This window comes from Trematomus bernacchii, unplaced genomic scaffold (genome assembly GCF_902827165.1).
Source record: "Trematomus bernacchii unplaced genomic scaffold, fTreBer1.1, whole genome shotgun sequence".
NCBI lineage: Eukaryota > Metazoa > Chordata > Actinopteri > Perciformes > Nototheniidae > Trematomus > Trematomus bernacchii.
The window spans coordinates 956,882-980,911 of NW_022987689.1; the positions used below are offsets into that span (position 1 = coordinate 956,882).

General features: G+C 40.7%; 1 protein-coding gene across 3 annotated transcripts in view; it reads right to left on the reverse strand.

Annotated features, from left to right (window-relative positions):
* Positions 1-24,030, reverse strand: part of greb1l (GREB1 like retinoic acid receptor coactivator) — a 45,575-nt gene that overhangs the window by 17,165 nt on the left and 4,380 nt on the right. For 2 of the 3 annotated variants that reach the window (XM_034137746.1, XM_034137748.1), the window contains exons 2-11: positions 8,560-8,671; positions 5,854-6,013; positions 5,135-5,305; positions 4,765-4,941; positions 4,477-4,653; positions 4,259-4,381; positions 3,048-3,161; positions 1,774-1,911; positions 980-1,105; positions 283-420 (exon numbers count right to left, since the gene is read on the reverse strand). In XM_034137746.1, coding sequence (XP_033993637.1) covers positions 283-420; positions 980-1,105; positions 1,774-1,911; positions 3,048-3,161; positions 4,259-4,381; positions 4,477-4,653; positions 4,765-4,941; positions 5,135-5,305; positions 5,854-6,013; positions 8,560-8,625 — 1,390 coding nt within the window. In that variant the 5' untranslated portion in view covers positions 8,626-8,671. Of the gene's footprint in view, positions 1-282; positions 421-979; positions 1,106-1,773; positions 1,912-3,047; positions 3,162-4,258; positions 4,382-4,476; positions 4,654-4,764; positions 4,942-5,134; positions 5,306-5,853; positions 6,014-8,559; positions 8,672-11,331; positions 11,497-24,030 lie in introns of those variants that run through there. The other variant, XM_034137747.1, reaches the window with a different exon arrangement.

Here is a 24,030-nt window from a genome sequence, read left to right on the forward strand (position 1 = left end):
TGGTGGCTAACTTTGAGAAGCTGGGTAGACATTCTGGCAGAAAATTCGAACCAAATCAAAATAAGAAATACATTACAACTTGTTTTTTAATACAATGAGGCTATAATGATTTTCTGCTTGCAGTTCAATTTTATTCTACAGAATGTAGGGAGGGTGAGCTTGCTATAACCCATTTTTCTCTAACTAAACGTTAGATTGAAAAAAAAAGGTCTGCTATGCTCAGCGGGATGATATGTAATTTGTAGCATTAATACAAACAAATAACCAAAACAAAACTCCTACCGATGAGGATGACAGGGCGAATTCCTGAAGAGTTGAGCAGGTTGTCGGGGACGATGACCGTCTCTCCCACGGTGACAGGTTGGGGCTGAATGACTCCTGCTACTGGTGGCAGAGGAGAGGACACCCCTAACACAGAGCCTGGAAAGGAAATAAACAACTTATATGTCAATACTAGGATTGATCAACAGTAGGTTAAGTTTTAACATATTAGTCTTTTACATTATCCAGAAAAAACAGGGCATGAATATTAACGGCCGTAGTACTGTGATCATATAAATACTATATAGGTAAAAACATCTGAGTAGAAAATGTATTTGGAATGATGCTTGTATAACAACCACAATCACACAATGTTGCACAATCTCCCTCAATCATGCATGTTTTAAAAAAAACAATTTCTGAACTAAACTCTCCAGCTCTATCTCCATGGAGATACTGGATGAATCATCCCTGACAACCAGAGAACGTCAGGGAGGCTGCACAATCATCCAAAACACAGAGGGAGAGGAGAGCGGGCTTAAAAATAACAGAGTGTGTGCTCTTAAGGGCATAAAAAACACACTTCTGCACACACAGGAAATGAGCTAAAAAGAATACACATGGCAGAAAAGGGACAATTTACACAACCCATCTGACAGTGACTCACAAATAATATATTACACACCAGAGAGTTGTGCTGATTGGTTCAGGGACTGACCTGGAGAACAAACTATGGGTCGGATGGGGGTCACAGGGACGGCTGTCGGTGGGATGGGTACCAACGAGTTGGGATGCCAGCTCCGGTGGCGCTTCTTTAGAGGACCAGAGTGCATGGCAGTGGATACTGAACATCCAAAAAAGACACAAAGAACAACGTCAAAACAGAAAACAAAAATGATTGTAAATGTATAACAAACTGGCTTCTAAAAAAACATTTTATTTAAAAGGGACAGCAGTAAGCTACTAAGTACATTTCTTCTTATGGAACATTTGTGACCTAATATGATCAAAACAAGCCCTACAGTGCAACACAATACATCACAAAACAATATGATGCAATGGAATACATAAATACATTACAATAGCTGCAGGTATGTAAAAACAATAAGAGGAGGTAATGGCAGTGACAGAGATTAAGTAGTTTGATTACCTATGATTGCAGGTTTGGTCTACTTGAAACCATCTATTCAGTTCATGCTTAAAGGTTAAGTAAAGGTGCTCTCTTTTACTTCAATAGACAAACAATTTCAGTAGTGGGTGGGTCTGAAGAAGGGTTAGGGTTAAGGAAGAAGAATTCCTGCCTGAACTTGCTGCGCCTGTATCGGCCCCTCTGGTAGTTGCCCTGTCTACTATCCACAGACTACTATCCTACAGCATTATGAACTGACTCAGGTTGTGAGGTGAAAGCACATGTAAAACATTAAAGATAAGGCAAGTGAAATACATTCCACTGTGCAGCCTATTGATTGTAAAATATGTGACGTTATTTCCTCTTCAAAAGGAAGTACTTACCAGGACTGTCTCCTAGGTCAGCAGTGCGATACCCCTGACTCTGAGGCCCTAAAGAGACCTGTGAGGGGCTCAGTAAGGGAGGTCGCCCATCAACGCCCAGGCCATTTATCGGCACGTTCACCCTCAGAGCTGTGGGAACTAAAGTCATACACACATGCAGTTGATTACACACTGATACTAAAGATACTTATTTAATGATTGTTGAAACAAGAAAAGTCTGTCAAGGCAGTGTCTGTGTGAGGCTGTGTAAAGGCACAGCAGTGTTTTGAGCTAAATGCTAACACCAGCAGGCTAAAACAGTGACAGTGACATACACTGACAATATTAATAGTGTCGTTTTTTTAAATGTATTTACGTACAACAATCTCCATTTGTACTAGATGTAGCTACTAGCTAATTATTTCATGTTGATTGTGAGGTATAACAATGCTTCCACTAAGAGTGTGAGCATGGTAAACAATTGCTAATTAGCACAAAACACAAAGTACAGTTAAATCTGATCATTTGGGTCAGTTAACAACCAACTAAATATGATTCATTCTCTGGGCACAATGAACATCCATAAAAACTGAGATGGCAATTGTTGCTGAGATAATAATATAACAAATATGTTCGCAGCTGTAGCTATCTGCTGAGCAATACATCAGAATGTGTCAGTACTAACAGTGGCTTATGGATTTCCTATGTATGAACATCTATTGCCAATAACCCGATTGGCCGTTTTGCAATCTCATATTCCCTGTGTTTGCTATGGTCTGAAACATTGATTGGTGTGTGTAGCCTTTGCTTGTCAATATCACAACCTTGTGAAGGAGCTAATGGATAGAAAAGCCTTAAAAAGTCATTATAGCATTCCTCCCTTCAGTATTGATTGGTGTGTAAATACAAGTGCACACACATGCATCGCGTGTGTGTACATGTTTTGTGTGTGTCTTAGCCAGCCATAGCAGAGGTTAATCTTGGGGCTATGGTGAGTCCATCTGCCTTGTGCTGAACCACGTAGCTAAGCAACGTTTTCCAGCATAAGTACCATCTAAGGCCATCTAAGTGTCACTCGCATACAGGCAAAGGCTTATTAGCATCTAAATCCTTGCAAATGCCACTGTCAGATCCAGGATGCAACTAGGAAAATGGGAGAGAGCTTAAATGTTTGTGGTGTATGTTATTGTGTGTGTCTCTTGTATTGTCTATGTAGCACAGTAAAAGCAAATTACATTGACGTGGCTTGTAAAATAACAATACATTACAGGTGTACTGAGAATAAAATGCTTCACCTATTGGTAGAGTCTTGTTTCCAGGTGTGGATGACAGAGGTTTGATGAAACTGCAGTCTCTGAGGTCCTGACTCCCGAAAAAGGGCACTTGCGTTGTTCTGGTTGGGGGAGAATCTGGAGATAAAAACAAGATGATAAATTATCATTAAAATACATGTAACACTTAACAACTCCCTCCGTTCCCCTGACTATTCATTTATCTTCATGCTCTTAATCAAAGAGTCTCTTCTGTATCAAATGTCCACTGCACAATACAAACAAACAATTTTTTTTACTTTTCATCAATCATTCCTGGATAAAAATACGTTTAGGGAGAGGTGGCGAAGTGCACGTAACCTCTTGACTTGTGCTAAGACTGAGCGACCTCTTTGGGAACAGGATGAACCTTAGGGACCCAGTCAGGAGATTTCAGGCAAAGGTTATGTGAGCAACAATCCCCACTGCTCTGCTCTCTGACACATGTGTGTTTGAGATCTCTGTTGACAGGCAGCTTCCAGGTTCAGAACAAATCAATACCAAAAGCCCAGGAGCTTTTGGTAATCAAAGAAGGAACAGGAGCTCCTGTTGTGAGAGGTCAGGGAAGAAACATCACCTTAAAGCCAGGCCGAATCTTTCTCATGGGACAATTAGCGGTCAGATAACCTGAAATTATTTTAACATGTCGATATGACCTCATTTCATAAACAATGGCAATATTAAAAAGTGTTGTGTAAAGGCTTCCCGGATGTATTCAATTCCCTCTTTGCCCTAAAACTAGTATAAACAAAATGGGCAACTGACATCAACACTGATAATAATATAATATAATAATAATAAAGTAGGTTTATTTACTATTGAATAAATGTCAGTAGGACAAAGGAAAATACACCAAAGCGTCACAACAAAACAGCACTGATGAAACCAAGAGAGTCTCCTCTTCACTCACTGATAAACAACCGGTGCAGACTTTGCTCATCCCTAATACATTTCAGGGCTTAGCCACTACCATCTGTCTCTATGGCAACAACATAAACCAAACAACAAAATAACTCAGATTGTCATTTTAGGGAGAATGGAGGCAATACATTAAACATACCTTTAGGAAGGATTTAGATAAATACTGGATAACTGTTTGTTTAATCACCAAGCAGGTAAATGAATCGATGTTGGCCCTAAAGGGGATCACTAAATCTTAAAATGCGTTACGTTATCTGTGCTTTGTGCAGTCTCACCTGACAGGGAGAAGGGAGAGCAGCTGTGTCCACTGGTGCCTCCGTTTTCTTTGCTGCTGAGAGAGGTGGACAAGCTGGGTTTGGACGTCGACGCACTGTTCGAGAACTGACGGGATTTACTGTCTGAGGAGAGAGAAATCACAAAAACTGTAGCAAACAGTTCTTAACAGCATATCATTTCGAAATAAAAAATGTGTTTGAAAAGGTCGGATTTATACCTTTCCAGCAGATGAGGGGTCCTTTGCACAGAGCACCCTGAGCATTTTTCACCAGGTAGTTTTTTAAGTGTTTCTGCTTCTTTGGCTGAGTGGATAACTTCAGGTTGATGTGGTTTGAAAACTCAGTGAAGTATCTGAAACCCTTTTCTCCACAGCCCACACAGTTTCCTGAAAAACCTGGAGGAACACAAAATGGAATATTGCATTATTTTACAGTTCTGTCTGTTTGACATCCTTCTACCAGGAAGTTGAAATGACGCTGATATCTGACTGGGAGAACAGACTGACCTAAAAGTGCATTTTTCCCATTATCATCAGGTAAAAAGCGGCGGTCCACGGCACACACCAGGATGTGCTCGGGCACACCGGGGGACCGGGCGCCGACCAGCTCGAAGCCCCCTGGGATGTCAATGGGCTCGGTTGCTATGGAGACCAGGCGGAGGTCCTTGCCGGCCTGGCAGAAACCTGAAGAGGAGGGATGAGACAGATGTGACATTTGAAGTGAATAAAGAGAGATTTTAGGTTGGATTGGATAGTTTATACTGTAAGGGAGGAAAACAAAGACACCCGCTATACTGTATATATATATGTAATGTTTTTGTGATTCAAACTAAACCTGTTAAGTGTTTATGGTCTACATTAAGGCCTTTAAAGTTACCGTCCAGTGTGCAGCAGCCGTCGGGCGCAGCGGCCTGAAGGTAGGGGAGGGGGGGGCTGTTGCTGTCTGAGTCATCATCGTCCTCCATCTCTTCCGGATCGTTGGAAGGGTTTCTGTTCACAAGCTCGTGGCCTGGCTCCACACCATGGAGGTCTGCTTTTGACTTCATGTCTGATGGACATTTTAAATGTGATTATTTTCACCAGGCCTGGATTAAAAGTACAGGTAACACTGGATTTTCAATTACTAAAAAAATTCTAATAGATTTACGAGAAGGAATTGAAATTGTGATTGAATACTCGTCATAGGAAATTATAGCGATTTAAAGAACAGTAACATAAAGAGTCGTTTTAGTCAATGCACAGCAGTTAACCTCAACAGGCAAAAGTTAGACATTTTGTTTAAAGTAACGCATTAAATTGAACCTACATAAAACATTAAGTTCTAATAATACATGTATGCATTTTTATGTGAGTTTAACTAACTAACTAACTAACTAAGAAAGTCTCCTTCAAATAAGAACCAACTGACATATTTTTGTTCGTAACCAACAATATGACCACAGCTTTGACTCAATAAGTCAATATTGATAACATGTCAGTCCTTTTAGGGAAAATGTAACACTTTCACAATGAATGTGTCATATTTTATATTTTAACCAAAGGTGAATGTCAAGAAAACTCAATATTGATAACCGGGCAGACTTGTGCATTTCCTACCTTCCATGTTACCAGGATACTGCTCCGGCTCCAGGTAGAGCTTTGTGAAGATGGGCTGTGGGTCTCCACTGCTGGAACGCAGCGACGCCTCGATAGAGTTGTGGAGAGCCTCTTCAAATCGAGCGGACTTCAGCTGCCCGGCGTACGAATTCCCCATTATCTGTGAGAGCAAAGAGACCAAGCATGATGAGCAAAGACGCACAGTCATGGTGCTGCTTATCTCCATTCATTGATTAGCTCCTTTCAGAAGAATAGAAAGCTCTGCAGATGGCCAACCAGCAGCACGTGTCTCCTACAAATGAACACAGCTGTATCCTTCTTGAAACTCTCATTCTAAAATTGGAAATACCAAACTATTGATTGGTCTATCAACAAAATGGTGAAAATATGCTTTAGTTGCAGCCACAGATGTGCCAGAAAATTGAATAACATGCACATGCTCTTTACAAAACATATATGTACTTGCAATCACACACACATACACACACACACACACACACACACACACACACAGTTTCTCTATGTCAGCCCAAAGAAAATGTCCAAGGCCAATGTTTTTTTGCTCTTTTTTTTTTGTGTGGCTCTTTCTCCTTCTGTCTGTTGTGTCACCTTGCCTGCTCTGCCCCTGTGCCCCCTCCACCCCAGTGTCCACTCAGGGACATCTGCCGGGGTCGGCTGTGGACCCCAGGTTGGCTGCAGCTCTGGTGGCAGGTGGCAGCTGGACAGAGGGCTGAGCATGCAGTCTCAAATCAGAGAGCACAAGAAAGAGAGAGAGCGGGGGAAGAAAGAGATCCAGAAAGCACTTAAATGTCGGGTAAAAAAGCAGCACTGAACAAAGGTGCCCAATCATTGCAAATGGGACCTACTTACTCCTCCAACTCTCATTTTCCGGTTGTCAAAACATTTCACTATGTCTGTTTTTATACCTAGCAAGTCGTCAAGAGCGTTGAAACTGTAAGTTGAAAAAGCGAAAAAGGGAGTTTTGGCTGCTTTCCTGACACATGAGTTTGACTTGAAGTGCCTCCCTTTTCTGTCCTTGGACTTCATTTGACTGCCATAGAGCTGTGTGGTGGTTCATTTTCACAAGAGCAGCCAAGAGGAGGGCCAGGTTAAAGATTTCAACTGTTTGGAGGAAGCTCAAAGTCTTCATTCAGGCCTCAAAAGGATCCTGTGCAGCTGTTCAAGCACTTACATGACAACGTTTTGAAAGAAGTCAGTTAAAAGTGATCTATTCTTAAGCTTAGAAATGAGTAATGAGAAATAACTAGGCTTTTTAAGAAAAACAATTTCCATAACAAAAATAACCAGATTGTAGATATTTATATGCATATGTTGCTATGGAGCAGCTTTTTAAAACTGTATACATTTCTTTAGGGGTAAAGGTGCACATAGGCTGGATTATAAATATAGTTGCAGCAATTTGGCTTGATACAAATAGGATCATTCAAGCAATTTTGCACTAAACATAGACACTAGATGTGTAGATAAAACATTTAATTAATGAAAACTACTATTTAAAATCCGTTGGGGCTGCAACAATTGTTTCATTACTGACTAATTATTAAGTAATCAACATGTTGTTAATCTACAAAATGTCAAAAAGTAGTAAAAACAATATCCATCCAAGACTCTATGGTCTTCAAATATGCAACCAACAGTCCCCATAACATATTAAGTTTTCTATTCTGGCGTTGAATGCTCTATGCGAGTTGTTCTGTTCATCAGTAGCACACACTGAGTGAATGTTAGTCAGTGGATCAATATCTACCAGATAAACAGTGCCTTTTAGCCCCACAGAAACCCTGAACCTTTTTGTTTTGTCAATACTGTGCGGGCTGGGAATCAAGTTGGAGCTGCCTTTCTCCTCCAGGTCTCCGTTTGCCCACGCCTGAACAGGTTCCAGACCCCATGTTTACCTTCCTGGGGAGGAATCTGACCAACCCAGACAAAGGACAAGATTAACAGTGCCTGACTGTGCTGGAAAAGAGATAAGCAGCTTAACAGAATGAAGCTACAGTATGTCTTGCTTAACTGATGGAGGAAGGTGTCTGCACAGAGAGACAAAGACAGAGGGGGTAGAGTGAGTGCCTGAAGGCGTTTTTAAAGCAGCGGCTGCCTCTTCAATTGAGAAGTCAAAGAAGGCTCCGGAGTCCTCTTCGGCTGCCTGACCCTCAAGCCTCAGCGGACATATTTGTCATTAACCTCACACATGCCGGAGGTGAACACAGAGAATGACCTTTTATCACCTGCACAACCTGAAACAAAGCGTGACTGTTCAAAAGGTCCCTGACCGAATGTTTCTTGGGTGTGACTCAGGTGGTGGCTGAGGTCAGTTGTAGTGACAGGGAGGTATTTCAGGTGAGTCAGCGGTTGCAGTTTACTTGATTGATGGCCAAACATAATGAGTGTAGTCTACTGTGGAGAAGCAGTTTTATGTTAGAGGACTAATGGCTTCAAAAGTGGTTTTCATGTCACTGAGTGCTGAGTTTAAAACGGCCTCTCGGGCAGTCAGATGGTCAGTCAAGGCCATTCCTCAGCTCCTGGGTGGCATCGACAGATTGCATGAATGTGACCCCAGGTCAGAGTAAGGTAATCTTCACTCAGTGGATTTGAGAAGACCAGGACACAGAAAAAATGAGCTCACAGACACTCTGAAATTCATCATTTACAAATGAGCAGTGAATACAAATTTAAAAAGGCACTTACGTTGTTGGATTGTTCCCAGGCGTGAAGGGACTTGTTCAGCTCTGCTACATGCTGGATCTCTACCATTCAGCGGAAACCTTCAGCAAAGATATTTCACTCAGTGATTCGAGACCTGGGGGAAAGCAGGGAGATCTGTAGTTAGCTCAGATTATAACTGTGATAAAGCGAAACAAAAATTAAACATGTTATACCTCCTGAAAGATATGCTGCAGCAGACTGGAATTACATTTACTATAGTAGCTAGTGTACATTGTAGGATTGCGTTAATCTTTATTTATTAAAAACGTAACAAACAGGAACAAGGACAAACTTTTAAAGTAGTGTAGTGTCTGATTCAGTTTTTAAGACTTATTTTTCCAAATATTTGAAAATAAAAACAGATTATTAGCCAACTTGTTCCCATTGCATTTTCCCATTAATGGAATTTTTGAAAACATCGTCCTATTTAGGACGGCATGACACTAATTTGTTTAAAAGACACCCACAAAACATGATGTCAAAAGACAGATTAAGGCTGATAATGAATTATATCTCACTAATTACCAATTATTCTGAACAAATATGTAAATTACATTTGTGTACTGCTTCTGACATACTGCTGAAAACAATCTCCTTAAGAGGTTTTGTAGATTAGGTACAGTGTTGAGATAATGTAGCATTGCAAGAAATGCCATTAACGTGCTGCAGAAAGTGTGGAAGTGCAGGTCACCACGGTCCGAGGAACATGCCCATTCGCAAAATAAATTGGTGCACTTATGTCCACTCTAACATCAACAGTAGCTCTAACCATGACATATGTACTCACGACGAGGCAAAAAAAGGCGTTATGTGACACCACGGCCCCCAGGGCTATTTTCATAAAACACAATTGGGTGTCTTAGTTTGTAGCCGCACTCACTACACACAGTCACTCCACTCTGAAAGGATTTGCCAGCTACTTTGACCCTTTGACAAGTATTGTTTAGCCACTCAGGCAAACAACATAAGCAAAGTTTCATTCAAAACACTGACTGTCACAATCTACCGTGTCATCATTTCTGACTGTATATTGGTCCAGGGTCCAAGTCCTTCACGTGTATAAGATGGTCCAACTTGCATTGACTGACCACAATGTAGTTTATTATGTGAATGATTAGCCAGTGTGATATAGCTAATCAAGGTAAATAGTTACAAATGTCAATATGACTAAAAGCTGCTTCTTTAACTTCTGTGCAACTGATATGCGTTTTCACACTTTTGTTTGAATCAGAAGTAAATGTAGCATTGGTCATAAGAAATTTAAAATATTTGCTAAAGTATCACAGAACAAGTTCTGGGTGTTCCCACCAACATCTCAAACTCTGCTAATTACCCAGGGAGCAGAGCTTTGAAATATTTGGATGCTTATCTAGTTGTGAAGAGCAGACGACACAGAAGGAGACGCAGATGGCTCCTCAGATGAAGACGAAGGAGCCGTAAATCTACACACCGACACGAGCCCAGCCCGAGGTGCTTATTAAGGTTCTATCTTTCCAGTAATGACATTTAAGGGAATGTTAAGGCCAACACGCTGGGTCAGTTTCAGCCAGACTGGACTGAGGGCAAAGGTTGGACACACACATTTCTAAAATACTCTTTTGTAATGCAAATGCAACTGCATGTGCAGGCACACCCAGTATATAGCTACTTCTAATATGCAGTGCAATGTGTATCAGGGTTTTCTTTAATTGTAGCAAATATAATACACTGCAGTTGAAAATGATCCAATTTGAATATGTTGTCATTTAAGTTTTAATCATTCCATTACCGTACGTCCATTAAATAACTTTTTTATACAAAGGGAACTTTTAAAAACTGGCAACCCATCATTTTACATTATTAATGACGTTCATCAAACCTGATGTGAACCTACTGTACATAGCCCCTTTGAGTTAGAAAAGCTTAAACTAAAGGTTTATTTGCAATTAGTGAAGAGTGGAAAGACCCAATTTTGTATTGTGTAAAGTGATCCTGACTTAAATAACATAAGGTATTTAACCATTTACAAATGTTCTGATATCTTAGTCTATCCAATTGAGCCGATTTTACTTTTAAATCCTGTCTTTCTTTCTCTACAGTGCTTCTTTTGTTTCTTCCTAAACTGCATAATTACATTACAGTGTTTACAAAAGAGGGAGAAAAGCAGGATTGACTTCCCCTCTTGATCTGGTTGGATCACATTCTGACTCAGCAGATCCTTCAAGTCAAAGCCACATTTCTTAATTACTGTCAAGCTATTATTCTACTTTATTTTTTCTCTTCAAATGAATATGTCTGAGAAATAGAGGTAGGAAGATGAAGATACTTTCCATAAAGATAAACTTGACATTTGTCTTTCGTTTAACAAGTGCTATTTAAAAAGACGACATGTAAGTAAAGAATCCAGGACAATTAAATAAATACAACATACTGACTTAATTCTCTTTTCACCTAAGCCATGAAAAAACAGGGATGTGGGTAAAATGTTAACTAAAATGTGATAAACATCTTAATTGTTTACACCTCATTGTTATAATAAATTAACATTTTAATTCCATGCCAATAGTTGAAATGCAGGAATGAGCTCAGCACACTGTTAACATTAGAAAAGCTGTGGTGAAAAGACACTGCTCATCAGACATGAGAGAAAGGGGGATGGGGTAAGAAATGAAGAAAAAGAACTAAATTAGGTGTGAAAAGCCCAACTCATTAATGCTACCTCAGTCACACGTGACACACAGCAAAGCAGTTCAAAAAAAGAAGCTTCTCCTGTACCTTCCATGATTACTCGACCAGTGGGTGAACCCTCAAAAATCCAAATCAAAAGCAGTAAATTCCAAATGTGACGACAGTGTTTCTCTCAGATGTAGTCCATTTTAGACAATAAATCCCAGTGGAAAGAATTTGTTGATATCCAGGCAGCATATGGAGTTTCAATCTTCTCTGGTATGTATCAAGTCACCTTCGTCATGATACGCTATAGAGAGTAATGGGAATCCCACTCTTGCCCTCAGAAAAGCAGAAAACCCTCCCTCTCTCTCGCCCCCTCTCTCTCTCTCACTTGTGTGCAAACAAACACGTACACACACACACACACACACAGGCCCCTCCCCCTAGTCCCCTATGCCCTCCTCTGTCCTGTGCCATTTGCCAAGGAGGGGGGGGGGGGGAATCCACCGGGGGCTCATTCATCTTGGCCCTGATGACCCCCTGTGGTGACAGATGCTCTTGGAGGCCTGCGGAGCTGTGGGGGGGAAACAAAGAGGAAGACCCCGCATTTCCCCGCTGCCACACGGCCCGCCACGCGTGACCCCCAGCACGCCAAGACACTGACACCGTGTCAGGTGGAAGTCTTAATTTCCTGGAAAGAGGGCTGGGGTTTTATCCTGAAATCAAACTTTCGCTCTCACGCTCAGTTCAGTCTCTTGCTGACACACCCAACTTTTTTATTGGGGGCCAATTTAGGTGACAGGAGAATCCGCAAAATGGGGACAAGAATGTCAGGTCAGCTTGAGCATTTTGTCTTCGTAGCCTTGCCCGGGATTGACCCCACACTGGGCTTTTACTCCCGCTATAAATACCAGGGGCTCATCTGGTCAAAATAAATAAACGGAAATGCACCACAAATCAACAGGCTGGCAGATGTTAGGGATTCTATGACATTAAAGCCAAGTGATCAGGGCTAGCACCTTATGATATTGGAGAGGGGCTCTGGATATATCACACTGTATGTAAGTAAAGTTATGTATGTGTCACATTGCTAGTAAAAAATGCAGCAGAATGTGGAACTTCCTCATAGTGTATGTTATATTTGATTATATTAAGTTAATTATTATCCATTTTCTATTAAAGATTGTTTAATTGTTGTAACAATTTGGTCTCACACATCTTAAGTTACAGCAGTATGCTCTAAGACCCCTTTGTCTGTTTTCCTGCAGACTAACTAATGCCAAGTAAAGTCAGCAAGAATTTGTCAGGTAAATAGTAGATCTGAGCAAACTCTCATCTACTTGATGGCCAGTGTGATGCACTCACAATGTACCATGACATGGCCTTTTTAGGTCTCTCTTTCATACAATCCCCCCCCTCAGATTAACTGATCAGATTCATGAAGAGTTACAAAGCTTTTAAAAAGATGATATAAAGTAAAAGGTTGACTTGTTTTTTTTATATTAACTTCAAGAGAAGGTACCTACTTAAAACAAAACGTAAACATATGAATGAATGATTACAACAAACGCTGGTTACATTGGTCTTTTTAAATTCTCATCCACATTTCCCTTGACTTGCACAGGTTTTAGCTTAGCTGAGCCGTGACTGCTGTTCCAGTTCATTACCAACAGACACGGTCAACAGTTGTTTTAATCAAGTCGTGTGCAGCTCTTCGCACCTCCACTCCAATGGTTATATTAGGGGGACAGTCAGCACCATGGCTGCTGTAAACCTCCCCGCCAGCCAATCAGGGCCTCCATTAGTCCTTACGGCGCTTTCACGCACTCCTTTCTCTCCATCAGCCACATTTCTCTAAACATTGGGCTTGAGTTTGACTGTGAAATGTGTCTGGTTATTGCTTAATTAAGACGACACATGGAAATACAGTATGGCGGTAAGCCTCAAACAATGCCTCAGATTATAATTGACATTTGAAGTGATGGAGATATTGTGAATTAACTTCATTCGGTGTAACAAAAGTCAAATCTCAACAATGATACAATTGAGCCACAAGTTCAACTGGGGGAAAAGAGCTGTCAGCGTGATTTATGCCTAGCCCCTGACTTTGACGTGGCCTGTCTTAAATAGCCCATTTAGAACAGAGATAATGAGTAAACCCGGCATTTTCTTTGGCCTCAAAAGCCACTGTGCAAAAAAACAAAAGAGTGTGGATTGAATGGCTTCCCGCCCACTAAACCCATCCCTCACCGCTGCATTGAGCTCTTGCTAAAGTCCCTGACAAAGGGGAAGTGTCCCTGCCACCGCCACCTGAGGAAAGACGAGTCACATGATCAGCTGTTGGGGGTTCTGGGAGATCTTGTGCTTGATGCTCTTAAATGTGGAGGGGGTGGGGTTTTTATTCTCTTAGGATTCCCATAGGAGCGCCACAGCTTTGTGTCTGCTGACTCAGCATACATGACTAACTGTGCACATTAGGATGGCCTCTGTTGATTACTTTCCGTGGCTGCTTGAGGTTCGGATACTTCAGGATGAGGTTCAACTGACAAATCGAGCCATGAGAGATGAGTATCAGGTGGGGAGGAAGTACAGCAACAGAGGTGCTAGTTAGCACGTCTGACTCTTACAATAAGAAAACAAACCTGCTGCTCAAATGTCAAAAAACAAAACATGACAACAATGTGAAAATTCCCGCAACAGAATTCCCTTTTTCTACCTGCCTGCCGTGTTATACCTGACGCCAAGGGTGTGAGGACTCGCACGAGTGTTTACTAGCCGGGTGGCAATCCAAAGCTCTAATTTCCTTATAAAAGCCCCTCAACCTCCGAAGCCCCCCTCCTCCCGCTCCTCGGGACTACCTGCTGGGCACTGAAGTGCAAATTGATGCTAGTGAGGATAGCAGATGAGCTAAGGTCATTCATGGTTTTCCAGTGGGCCACACAAACAAAGGCAAACATTCCATCTGAATGCCATTGCTGAAGACGGCAGCAACAAGAGAAAGAGAGAGAGAAGGAGAGACAGAGCAGGGCTCAGTGGAGATAATACCCTGAGGGTGCATGTGTGTGTGCACATGCATGTGGGTGTGTGTGTGTGTGTGTGTGTGTGTGTGTGTGTGTGTGTGTGTGTGTGTGTGTGTGCTAGGGGATTATCTGTGGAACTATAAAGTGAGGTGAACCGGGGTTTAAGGCCTGATGTGACCAGAGGGAACGGGGGCAGGGTACAGGGCCTGAGGAGGGGCGGACAAAAGGAGCATTTGGGCAGATGAAGAAGTCATCATCATTAAGCCACTGGAAGTTTACTGTCCAGTTATAAAACTCATTTCAAAATTAGGGACAAGGGGGTGCGTGTGAAAGGCTAGCAGGGCTGTGAAGGCCTGCGAGGGGCTGGAGGGCGGTTTGGAGCTGCGCTGAGGAACTGTAGCGCTAATTCATTAGGGAACAAGCGGCCTTTGTGTTAACACTAGCCTGATTGGAGGGGTGACCTTGCCACACACTCTGGCCCAGCGGATGAGTTTAAGGGCAAGGTATTTAACCTTAAACTAAATCCCAGCCACAAACAAAGGAGAGCATCATTTAAGGGCACCGGCCCACCAAACAGACAAGTGATGCAGCACACATGGCAAACAAGCCTTGTTGAAAGTATCCGACTCATGGATAACACTTCCTTACACTGAATTGAAATCAAATTAAGGTTATCATAATAAACATTAAAGCGTTATTTCTTGATTAAATTTGTTTTCTTCATTTGTGAAATAGCTGGCCATTTACTGATTGTATGTACTTTTTCATTGATGCAGTTTCAATGAATACGGATAAAAAATACTTTTAACATATTTTTGTAAAAGGAAAACAGGAATGCATCATTTTTATGATTAATCTTTTAAATGTATTTTTTATTATGAATGAATTTCTTAACAAATTACTTATTTTGGGTTCATCAAGTTTTCTCAAAGCAGTGCAAATTGCCCATTAAAACTGCTTTTTATGTCCGACAGTCTAATCAAACTGGAACTGGAGGATGTTTTTGCTTGAATGATTAATCAATTATATAAATAGCTTGAGATTTTCATCACTCAGCTTATTAATTAATGAACTAATTGTTTAAACTGAACTCAAAATAATCCCAAAAGTCTTTGACACGGTCAACCAAAACAAATCAATTGAACAATGGCAACTTCAAATGTTTCATTTTATTACTGCAATTGCAAATTCCTTTTTCCATTAGTAAAGAACACATTCATACATCTCTTGCCTGTTAGGAACATGTTCTACCAATTGCATCCTTGGGGCAAACCTTGTATCTTCCATCTTTACACACAAGCTCAAATTCCTCCATGCTTTGCTAAAAACGTCAGCTCTTTCTTAATGTGACCAGTGAGCAGAGAGGTCAGTTCTCATGGCAGTATTCCCCGATAGAATAAGTGAATGAAAGTGAAGGACGAGTGACAGTTTACAACGCTGTTCATGACTGTGTAATAAAATAGAAGGCCTGTCAGTGAACCCAATCTGCATTTTACAATGCTGCCGGGTTGAACGTCAGTTCACCTAAAGTCAGAACAACAGGCAGAGACACAGGACCCTAATGCATTTATGGACTTATTCAGACAAGCCATATTGAATGAGACAACAAAGAGTTCTATTTCATACTGTAAAGCTGTCACCAGGTCTGGTCAAACCCCGGTCAATGGTAAAGGGCAAGAGGAGGGAAGGAGAACAAAAATAAAAACATGAACAGCTGCTGGATTTCTTTCTGGTACAGATGCATCCACTTAGCATTCCCCTGTTTATCTTAAGACTGGAAAATGATCCCTATGCTTATAACACTAATGAAAAATGAAGGTTAAAATAAGCGCATTACACATGATCCCACTCATTCGCCAGTTCCTTAATTATAGCCTGATCCTATTCAGAGACAGAAATTGATCCTCCGCCATCACCAGAGCTTCTTCTAACATCTGGTCCACACCTAATGACTCATCCCAGAGAAGATCTTTGATGATGGTTGACCAGGCCTTGTCCTGGCCATAAACTGTTGTTTAGACAGCCCTGTTTGTTATGGGGTGTAAAAGGAGAGCCATGCATCACGTTGAGAGGGCCAACACTATCAAAACACTGGCTCTTATCAGATGACAGAACTAGCTAAGGGGTCAGGTTTTGTTTCCAGGGGCTGGCTAGAGCTGCACTCAGATCTGCCCCCACATCACATGTCACTCAGAATGGGGTGCTGAAGACGTGATAATAAAGGGGAGTTTCAGAGATGATCACCACATTAGCTAAACTATAAAAAAATAAAACACAGTCGAAGGTTTTTGTGTTGTTTAACCTCAGTTGTGGTATCAATACCAGCAAATATGTGTGTCAAAATTATCTAAAATAAACAGCATTTCACAATCTTCACTATAAAAATAATTATGTAATATGTAGTTGTTATTGCAGAAGAAATTGGGATTGGGAAACAGATGATGATTATGATAGCTTTTGGTTCGTGACACTTTTTGATAGTCGATACAAACAAATATATTTGGGTAAACCAGTAGTCTGTTCTAGAGCTGAAACAAATAGTCGATTAATCAAATGAATTGATCAACAGGAGATACATTGTAAACTACTACTACTAATCAACTAATTAAAGATTTTTACAAGAGAAGGAAAGTGAAACAATTGCTGGTTCTTGAACACAAGCTTTGGCTGCTTTTTATTGTCTTATGCAATAGTTAGCTTTAGGAAACTAGGATATCTCACTTTCATCTGACATTTGACAGATGATTCAGATAATTTAAGAACTAATAAGCAAATAAATCGATTAGGAAAACACCGATTAGATGCAGCCCTAGCCTGTCTACTCATTGGATGTGTTAAGTAGATATAAAAGATAAATATGTCAACTGTTTGTGTGTGAGAATCTTCACTCAACATCTTGGAAACGTTTCCCCCCTCCAAATAAAGGGATATACATAAAAGGCAGACATACAAAAGACAGGCGGTGCACTCAAAGTTCTTCCCTGAAAAGTTCACGCAACTGACACACTAACTCAATTTAGCCACGCAGGAGCCCTGAGCACTCATGGAGAGGACATAAGAAAGAGTCTGTTGTGTTGATCAGGCGTCCAGAGAGAGACCCACCTTTCACAATAGGACCTCTCCATTCTTTGCCTTCCTGAAAAAAGTCTCAGCCACCTTGAATCCATTTGAGTGACACTGTGACAAAGAGGCTTCTCAATGTCCCGACGAAGGGCGCCTCCTCCCCTTTCCCCTCTAAACTTCCTTACCGGCCGATCAGCTGGATCCATCATGTCCCTCTTCCTGACCCCAGGCGGCATTGCTGCATCAGCACAACCCACCCCCGCTACCCCCCCTCAATCTCTTGCCACATCCCCTCCATTACCCCCCCACTCTCCCGATTAATAAGCACCAGGTTGCCCTCGGTGACAGAACCCACACTTAAATCCCATCAGTCCTCCTTACAGCAGCAAGAGCAACGGCATCAGCAGGACTCTTTTTTTGTTTTAACGGGACAATGGAAGCTGAGCCAGCCTTTGTTGAGAGCTTGACCCCACACACAAACCTTGCTGATGAGAAAAAAGTGACAGTAAACCTATTCAGGCCTGGTGCACTTCATCCTGCTCTGATCCCTCTGAGGGATGAGATACTTTACCAACTGGCAGATGTGACAATTAGGACAGGGCTCCTGTGGACAACGTCGTGTACCAGGCACACATAACAGTTAAAGCAGCACTCAGGTGGAAAGTTACAGAAAGAAGAAGAAATAGAATGTTGACCTAACTCTATTCCTTCTTTTTTCCAGCCACAATATCCTTAAAACAACTAGGACGCTCAAGTGAATTGATGAGTGGGCATTTGAAAAAGGTTTCACAATGTTCCTACTTTCAATCTTGCACCAAAACATTGGTAATGGCTGTTTAAAAGTATTATTCATCATACCTAAGAACTGAGCAAGTTCTGCCGAAGCAGAATGTTTGCCTATCCTAATTTCATGATCTTGACTGTGTGTAATATATGGGCTTCGGTTTTTCTTCATATAATGTCCTTGAATCATTGCTAGTGCATTAAGAAAGTAAACACAACTTAACATCAGACTCCCAAACACTGTTAAAACCATAGCCCTTCTTATAATGCTTGAAGTGCTGATTTAATTCTGCAATAGTCCAAAAGGGGAACACAAATATAAAATGCACCACCGTTGTGTATGTTGAAACATAAAAGTGAATTTTAAGGAATAGAATGACATCTTGGGAAATGTGCTAATTGGTGTTTTTGCAGACCAATTGATAAGAATATAAATACCACTCTCATACATGTCCAATCAATATAAGGCTATAGCAGGCATCAGATTAGCTTAGTTTAGAAAAAATAATTGAAACCGCAAACCTGACTCTGGTTAAAAAGGGCAGATGTTTCCACTATGGTGACAAAGGTTGCATTTTGTATTGTTAAGTGCATAGAAAGGGGACACAAACAGCATAAACACAGCAGAAATGGATTACCATACTACCAGCGTAGCATTCCTGAGTTGGCCCTGCTTATTTTGTCATAGGAGACAAAGATACAGAGAAAGCTACTGCAGGTAAAATGTGTTCATGTGTTTGAAATGTTTTCTTATTAAAGCTTGAAGCTGAGATTCAGGTTTGGTTTGATTGTAAAAATGAAAACACACAGATGTGTTGACAAATTAGAGGAAGAACAGACATTAAGTGTCTGATTAAGGTGTTAGGCCACCATGTGAGAACAGCTGCATGCATTGCTCGCAGTCAAATAGAAAAAGGTAAATATAAATATATATATATATATTGCAACACTCATTAACTAAATGGGATCTGTGTTTGTCATGAGTCCTCCAGTTCACATGGGTTTCCTGTCTTTTGTCATTTGTCTGTACAAAGTTTTTAAGTGTCAAAAGATATTTTTGCATTTGCATTATGAAGTGAATGTTGATTGAACTTATAAATAATGATGCCATCTGCGATAAGATTGATAATCTAAAATCATTGTTTTAAAATTCATTTCTGGCGGCCAGTGTGTAGAAATCCCCTTTCACAATAAATGCCCTGGACATATTCTGCATTAACAACAAGAAAGCTTTTTTCAAGAGATACCTCAAAAGAAAAAAAAAAACGTACAATCAATGTTGCTAATTATATATGAACAAGTAGATCCCACACAGCACTCGGTCTTCCTAAATGTACCCGTAACTGGTTTTACTGAATTAGTTTAATGAAAATTGCTAATCTGTCCTTTAATGCTATTGATTATATCAGCATGTCAATACACAGAAAATCAATAAGCAAATCTTAATTTTCAAGTTTCTTTTCAGGTTGAGCTGCATTACAAATGTGCACAAAGAAAAAGGGAGAGTGACCTCGGCTGTCAGAGGAACGTTGAGTCCTCGCAGCAGAGGGCTGGGTCTTGGTCACCGTAGCCTTGGACAACGTGTGACAGCCTATGGAAAAGCCTTCTGCTGCAGACAGCTCTCTCCCCCACAAACCCTGGCAGCATCGCCACATGCTGACCTTGTGTTTCAATATGAAGAGGGAGGGAGGGAGGGAGGGAGAGTGAGAGAGAGTGATGTTTGGAATGGTGTGTGTGTCTGTGTGTGTGTGTTTGGGCAGGGATATTTTGGGATAGTATACAGAAAAACTATGCTCCTGCAACACTCAAATTCCCACATCAGCACGAGATGGGAAATCTGGCTACAAGCCTGAGTGTTTCCAGCTGTTGTTAGCACACTGTCCTGCCTTTCACAACAACTATTCCAAGATACACAACCCTGCCTGATGTTTCCAAGTTATGTTCATATCTGGTGACTGACTATGAACAACTTGTATCAGTCGGAGCTGAAGTAAAATCCAGCATTAATCCAAATCAATCTCCTTGAACTAGACATGAAAACTGATTTACATGACAAGTCGAAAACTCAACATCTCACATGTGTTTTTTTCTTATAAAAGCAATTTAAAAGTACTGAAAAAGAGCATGAAAAAGCAAGGTTATTACACCTTATATAAGGTAAATATTTGGCTATTTTTTAACAAATACAATACATATTTCCCCATCTCTTATCTCAGTAAACTGCAAGTTGTCAACATAAGTTATGACAAACAGAGGCTTTCCGGAAATGCTCAGTGTTGAAGCTGGCACGGCTTGAATGGAAAATGAAAGTTAAATAATAAAAGCATTGTATGGTCACCTATGTGTCCATGTCAATCTTCTACCTTTGCAAACAATTCTGACACTTATATCAAAGGCCAAAACAATCAAAACCTTAGAAAACATTAACGTCCCATCAAATAATTGTACTTTAATCTAAGCACAGTACACACTGTACTCTGTCAAAAGGACATGTAAGCGGCAAGAAATAATTTCTGGCCGCAGGTACTGTTCCACTGAGGTTGGCATCTGTGCAAGGGGGGGGGGGGGGGGGGGGGGGGGGGGGGTGGTTTACAGCGGTACACTCTGTGAGAACACACTGTTCCATCATAACATTACTGTGTGAGAAGGGATTCTCAGCTAGATGCTTTGCAGCTTTCAATGGAGAGGATGAGGATATATGATTACAAAGAGCTCTTCATACTGTAGAGCCGCATGCACACTTCGCTGATGTAATTGAGTCCACACAAATCAGAGAGACATGAGATATAAGCACTTCATGCAACAACCCTGATGTATTGGGATGCTAGATGCGACTACTCGGGTTTAGGGGTAATGCTCCTTGTGTGTTTTCCGGCTAAAGAAATGTAAACTAAAGGAACAGAACACAACTTGACATGCTATCTCACACAGGCACAAAGGTACTCTAGCCTTAGAGCAACACCTTGACTTTGCTTTAACGTGCTTACCAACCAAAGACTCTAGGGCGCATTCAGATACGTTATATTTCAATTTTAATCTCAGAATGTGATAAATTGAGTAAGATAAGATAAGATGTACTTTATTGATCCCAAATTGGGAAATGTTTCTGTTGCAGCAGCATACAAAAACAAGGCATTGCACTTAATTAGAAAGAGTAAAAACAAACTATTTTAAAACATCTCAAAATATAAATAAACTGGCATAAGAGAGAAGAAAATATACAGTACAGTTAAATCTAATAAAATATGAAATATACTGTATACTATATTCAAAGTAGAGAGCTGTGCTGATTTAGGAGAGGTAGTGTGGAGAGGAAATGTGCAACATGTGCAGGATTTACAATTTCTTTAAAGTGGGAAACAAATCCGCTGGAGATGTTCCTCTGATGTTTAAGAGCTCTTCTCTGGTGAAAGAGCACGGTGTTAGTGTTAACACTGAATTAGCGCACAACACAAGACAAAACAGAGCGCACCACAACACAGAGGCAGCCATCCACGGCGCCATCTTAATTAGTCTTAATCTAAAAGTACAGTCAAAAAGAGACCCATAGAGGTAAACAATCTGAGCTCACGACCTTATTTAACTCTGTTCTATTTACTGTATACGGCTCTATACAAATACCTTGGAACAGTGGCATGAAGTAGTTGTATAAATAGGATTAAGCAATGTTAAATATTAAATAGAATCAGGGCTAGCGGGTAAATAAACAAGCAGTCCTTCAGTTAGTCAGCAGTGCCAGATAAGAAGCTGCCATGCATGTCAGAATCAGAGATAACTAACAGGAAAACAGGAAGTAGCATCTACAGGGGTCATGTTCCATTCATGCATACATATAAACACACACACACACACACACACACACACACACACACACACACACACACACACACACACACACACACACACACACACACACACACACACACACACACACAACACACACACACACACACACACACACACACACACACAACACACACACACACACACACACACACACCACACACACACACACACACACACACCACACACACACACACACACACACACACACACACACACACACACACCACACACACACACACACACACACAGACACACAATCATCCAAAGCTTTGCAACAAAGAGCAGGATGTGCAGGTCAGTCTTTTTGGCTTCACTCCTACACATTTCATGTCCTACCTTCCTGGCGCTCGGTTCCTCTCATCCATCACTAAATGCCACATTCAAAGGCTGGTACAAAGAAAGGCATTTTTTAAGCTAAGAGGAATTTCATTCTCACTATCTCTCCCTTTCCCCTTCACTCATGAGTAGGCTATAAACACACAGGCGTGAAGTTGACCTGCAACAAACAGCACAAATTCATGGTCAGACATTTAGAGATGAGGTGTTTATTTTAGAATGAAGCTACATTTATTAGTCCTTAGTAGATCAGTTACAGTAATGTGCCTCAGCTATAAAGTTGATTAGTGGGGATTTGTTACTTTAAGTTAAATATTTGTTATACAAAGTTATATCTCATTATTATAGTGTGTTTTACTTTTAGACTTTGCTATTTCGTATTGAAATGTACGGTTAAGTGTATTACACAAATGGACTTTACCTAGTATTCCTTATCCACAAAGCTGTTCCCCAGTTCAATATACTAATGAGTATGCACTGTGACCTTTGTTTTCCCAGCTGTGAGTAGCTGCTCAATTGACTTTGTGCACTGGGTTGTGGAACAAAAGGCCTGCACAAATGTCTTTTATTAGTTGCTTCAATTAATAATTGAGTCTATAAAATATCGGAAACAGTTCAAAGAAAATCGCCCAATTTTCCGAGAGCCCAAGATGACTTGCAAGTCAAATTCATTAGCCTCAAAAATATAAACTTCACTATCACAGAACACTCTAGAAACACTATATATATTCACATTTGAGAAGCTAAAACCTTTTTGATAATAAATACTTTGAATGATTGAATTGATCAATTATTAAAATAGTTACTGGTTGATTTTTATGATCAATAATTGTGTCAGCTCTAAACAATAATGCACTTAAATAAATCAAGTGAATTCAGTCTGTATATTTCTCTTGTCGCTTTCCAGTGAAAAGACACTCAGAACATAAAGCATTGAACATACATAGAAAGTTACAAAATAAAAAACAACAATAATAAAGTAAATAAGGAACAAGAAAAACAATTAAGGCTAAAAAAAAATACAATACATTAAGTGTTCTGCTTCCTGCAGGTGAAACTAAGATATAACAGCTGATGTTGGAGGGCTTTGAGGAGGAAACCCCACCCCCACCAGAGGGATCAATGCACATAAATGGAAGAGGTCACAGACCTTTGACATCTCCTTTCAGGCAGGGGGAGGGGCCTTTGTGAGATTGGCTTTAATGATCCAATTGTCGACTGTGTCATGCACTTTCTTAAAGAACATACTTTGTGTTGCATTGTCATCCTCCCAGGGCACACTCCACCCTCACCGTGTGTCCGTTTATAAAACTGGTAAGCCACACGTGTAAAGTTTAAATTAAAAAATGCTGCTCTGCATCTGACTTGCATCCAGCTGCTTTGCGTTGCTCTTCATCACCCCCACATCTGTTTCAACCTCTTCTCCCATCTCTCTCCCTCAGCCTCCCTTTGCTCCTCCGCAGACCTTATCTGTACTCCACCCCCCCCCCCCCCCCCCCCTCCCCCCTCTTTCATGCTGCATTTATAAAAAATAATTGTTTGATCACTTCAAAGTCCAATACAGAAGACGACGACCACATTCTAAGAAACGATTCTGTATTTTTCTCCATGGAAACCATTTCAACAAAATAGCAGTAAAGCTATAACATTTAATAAATGTGTTATTCTGATTTTGGTTGGATGAGTGGTTCAAGAAACACATGCAATTTCAGCAAACTATTTGAATAAATGCTTTTAAGTAATAGAGCTTTAACCA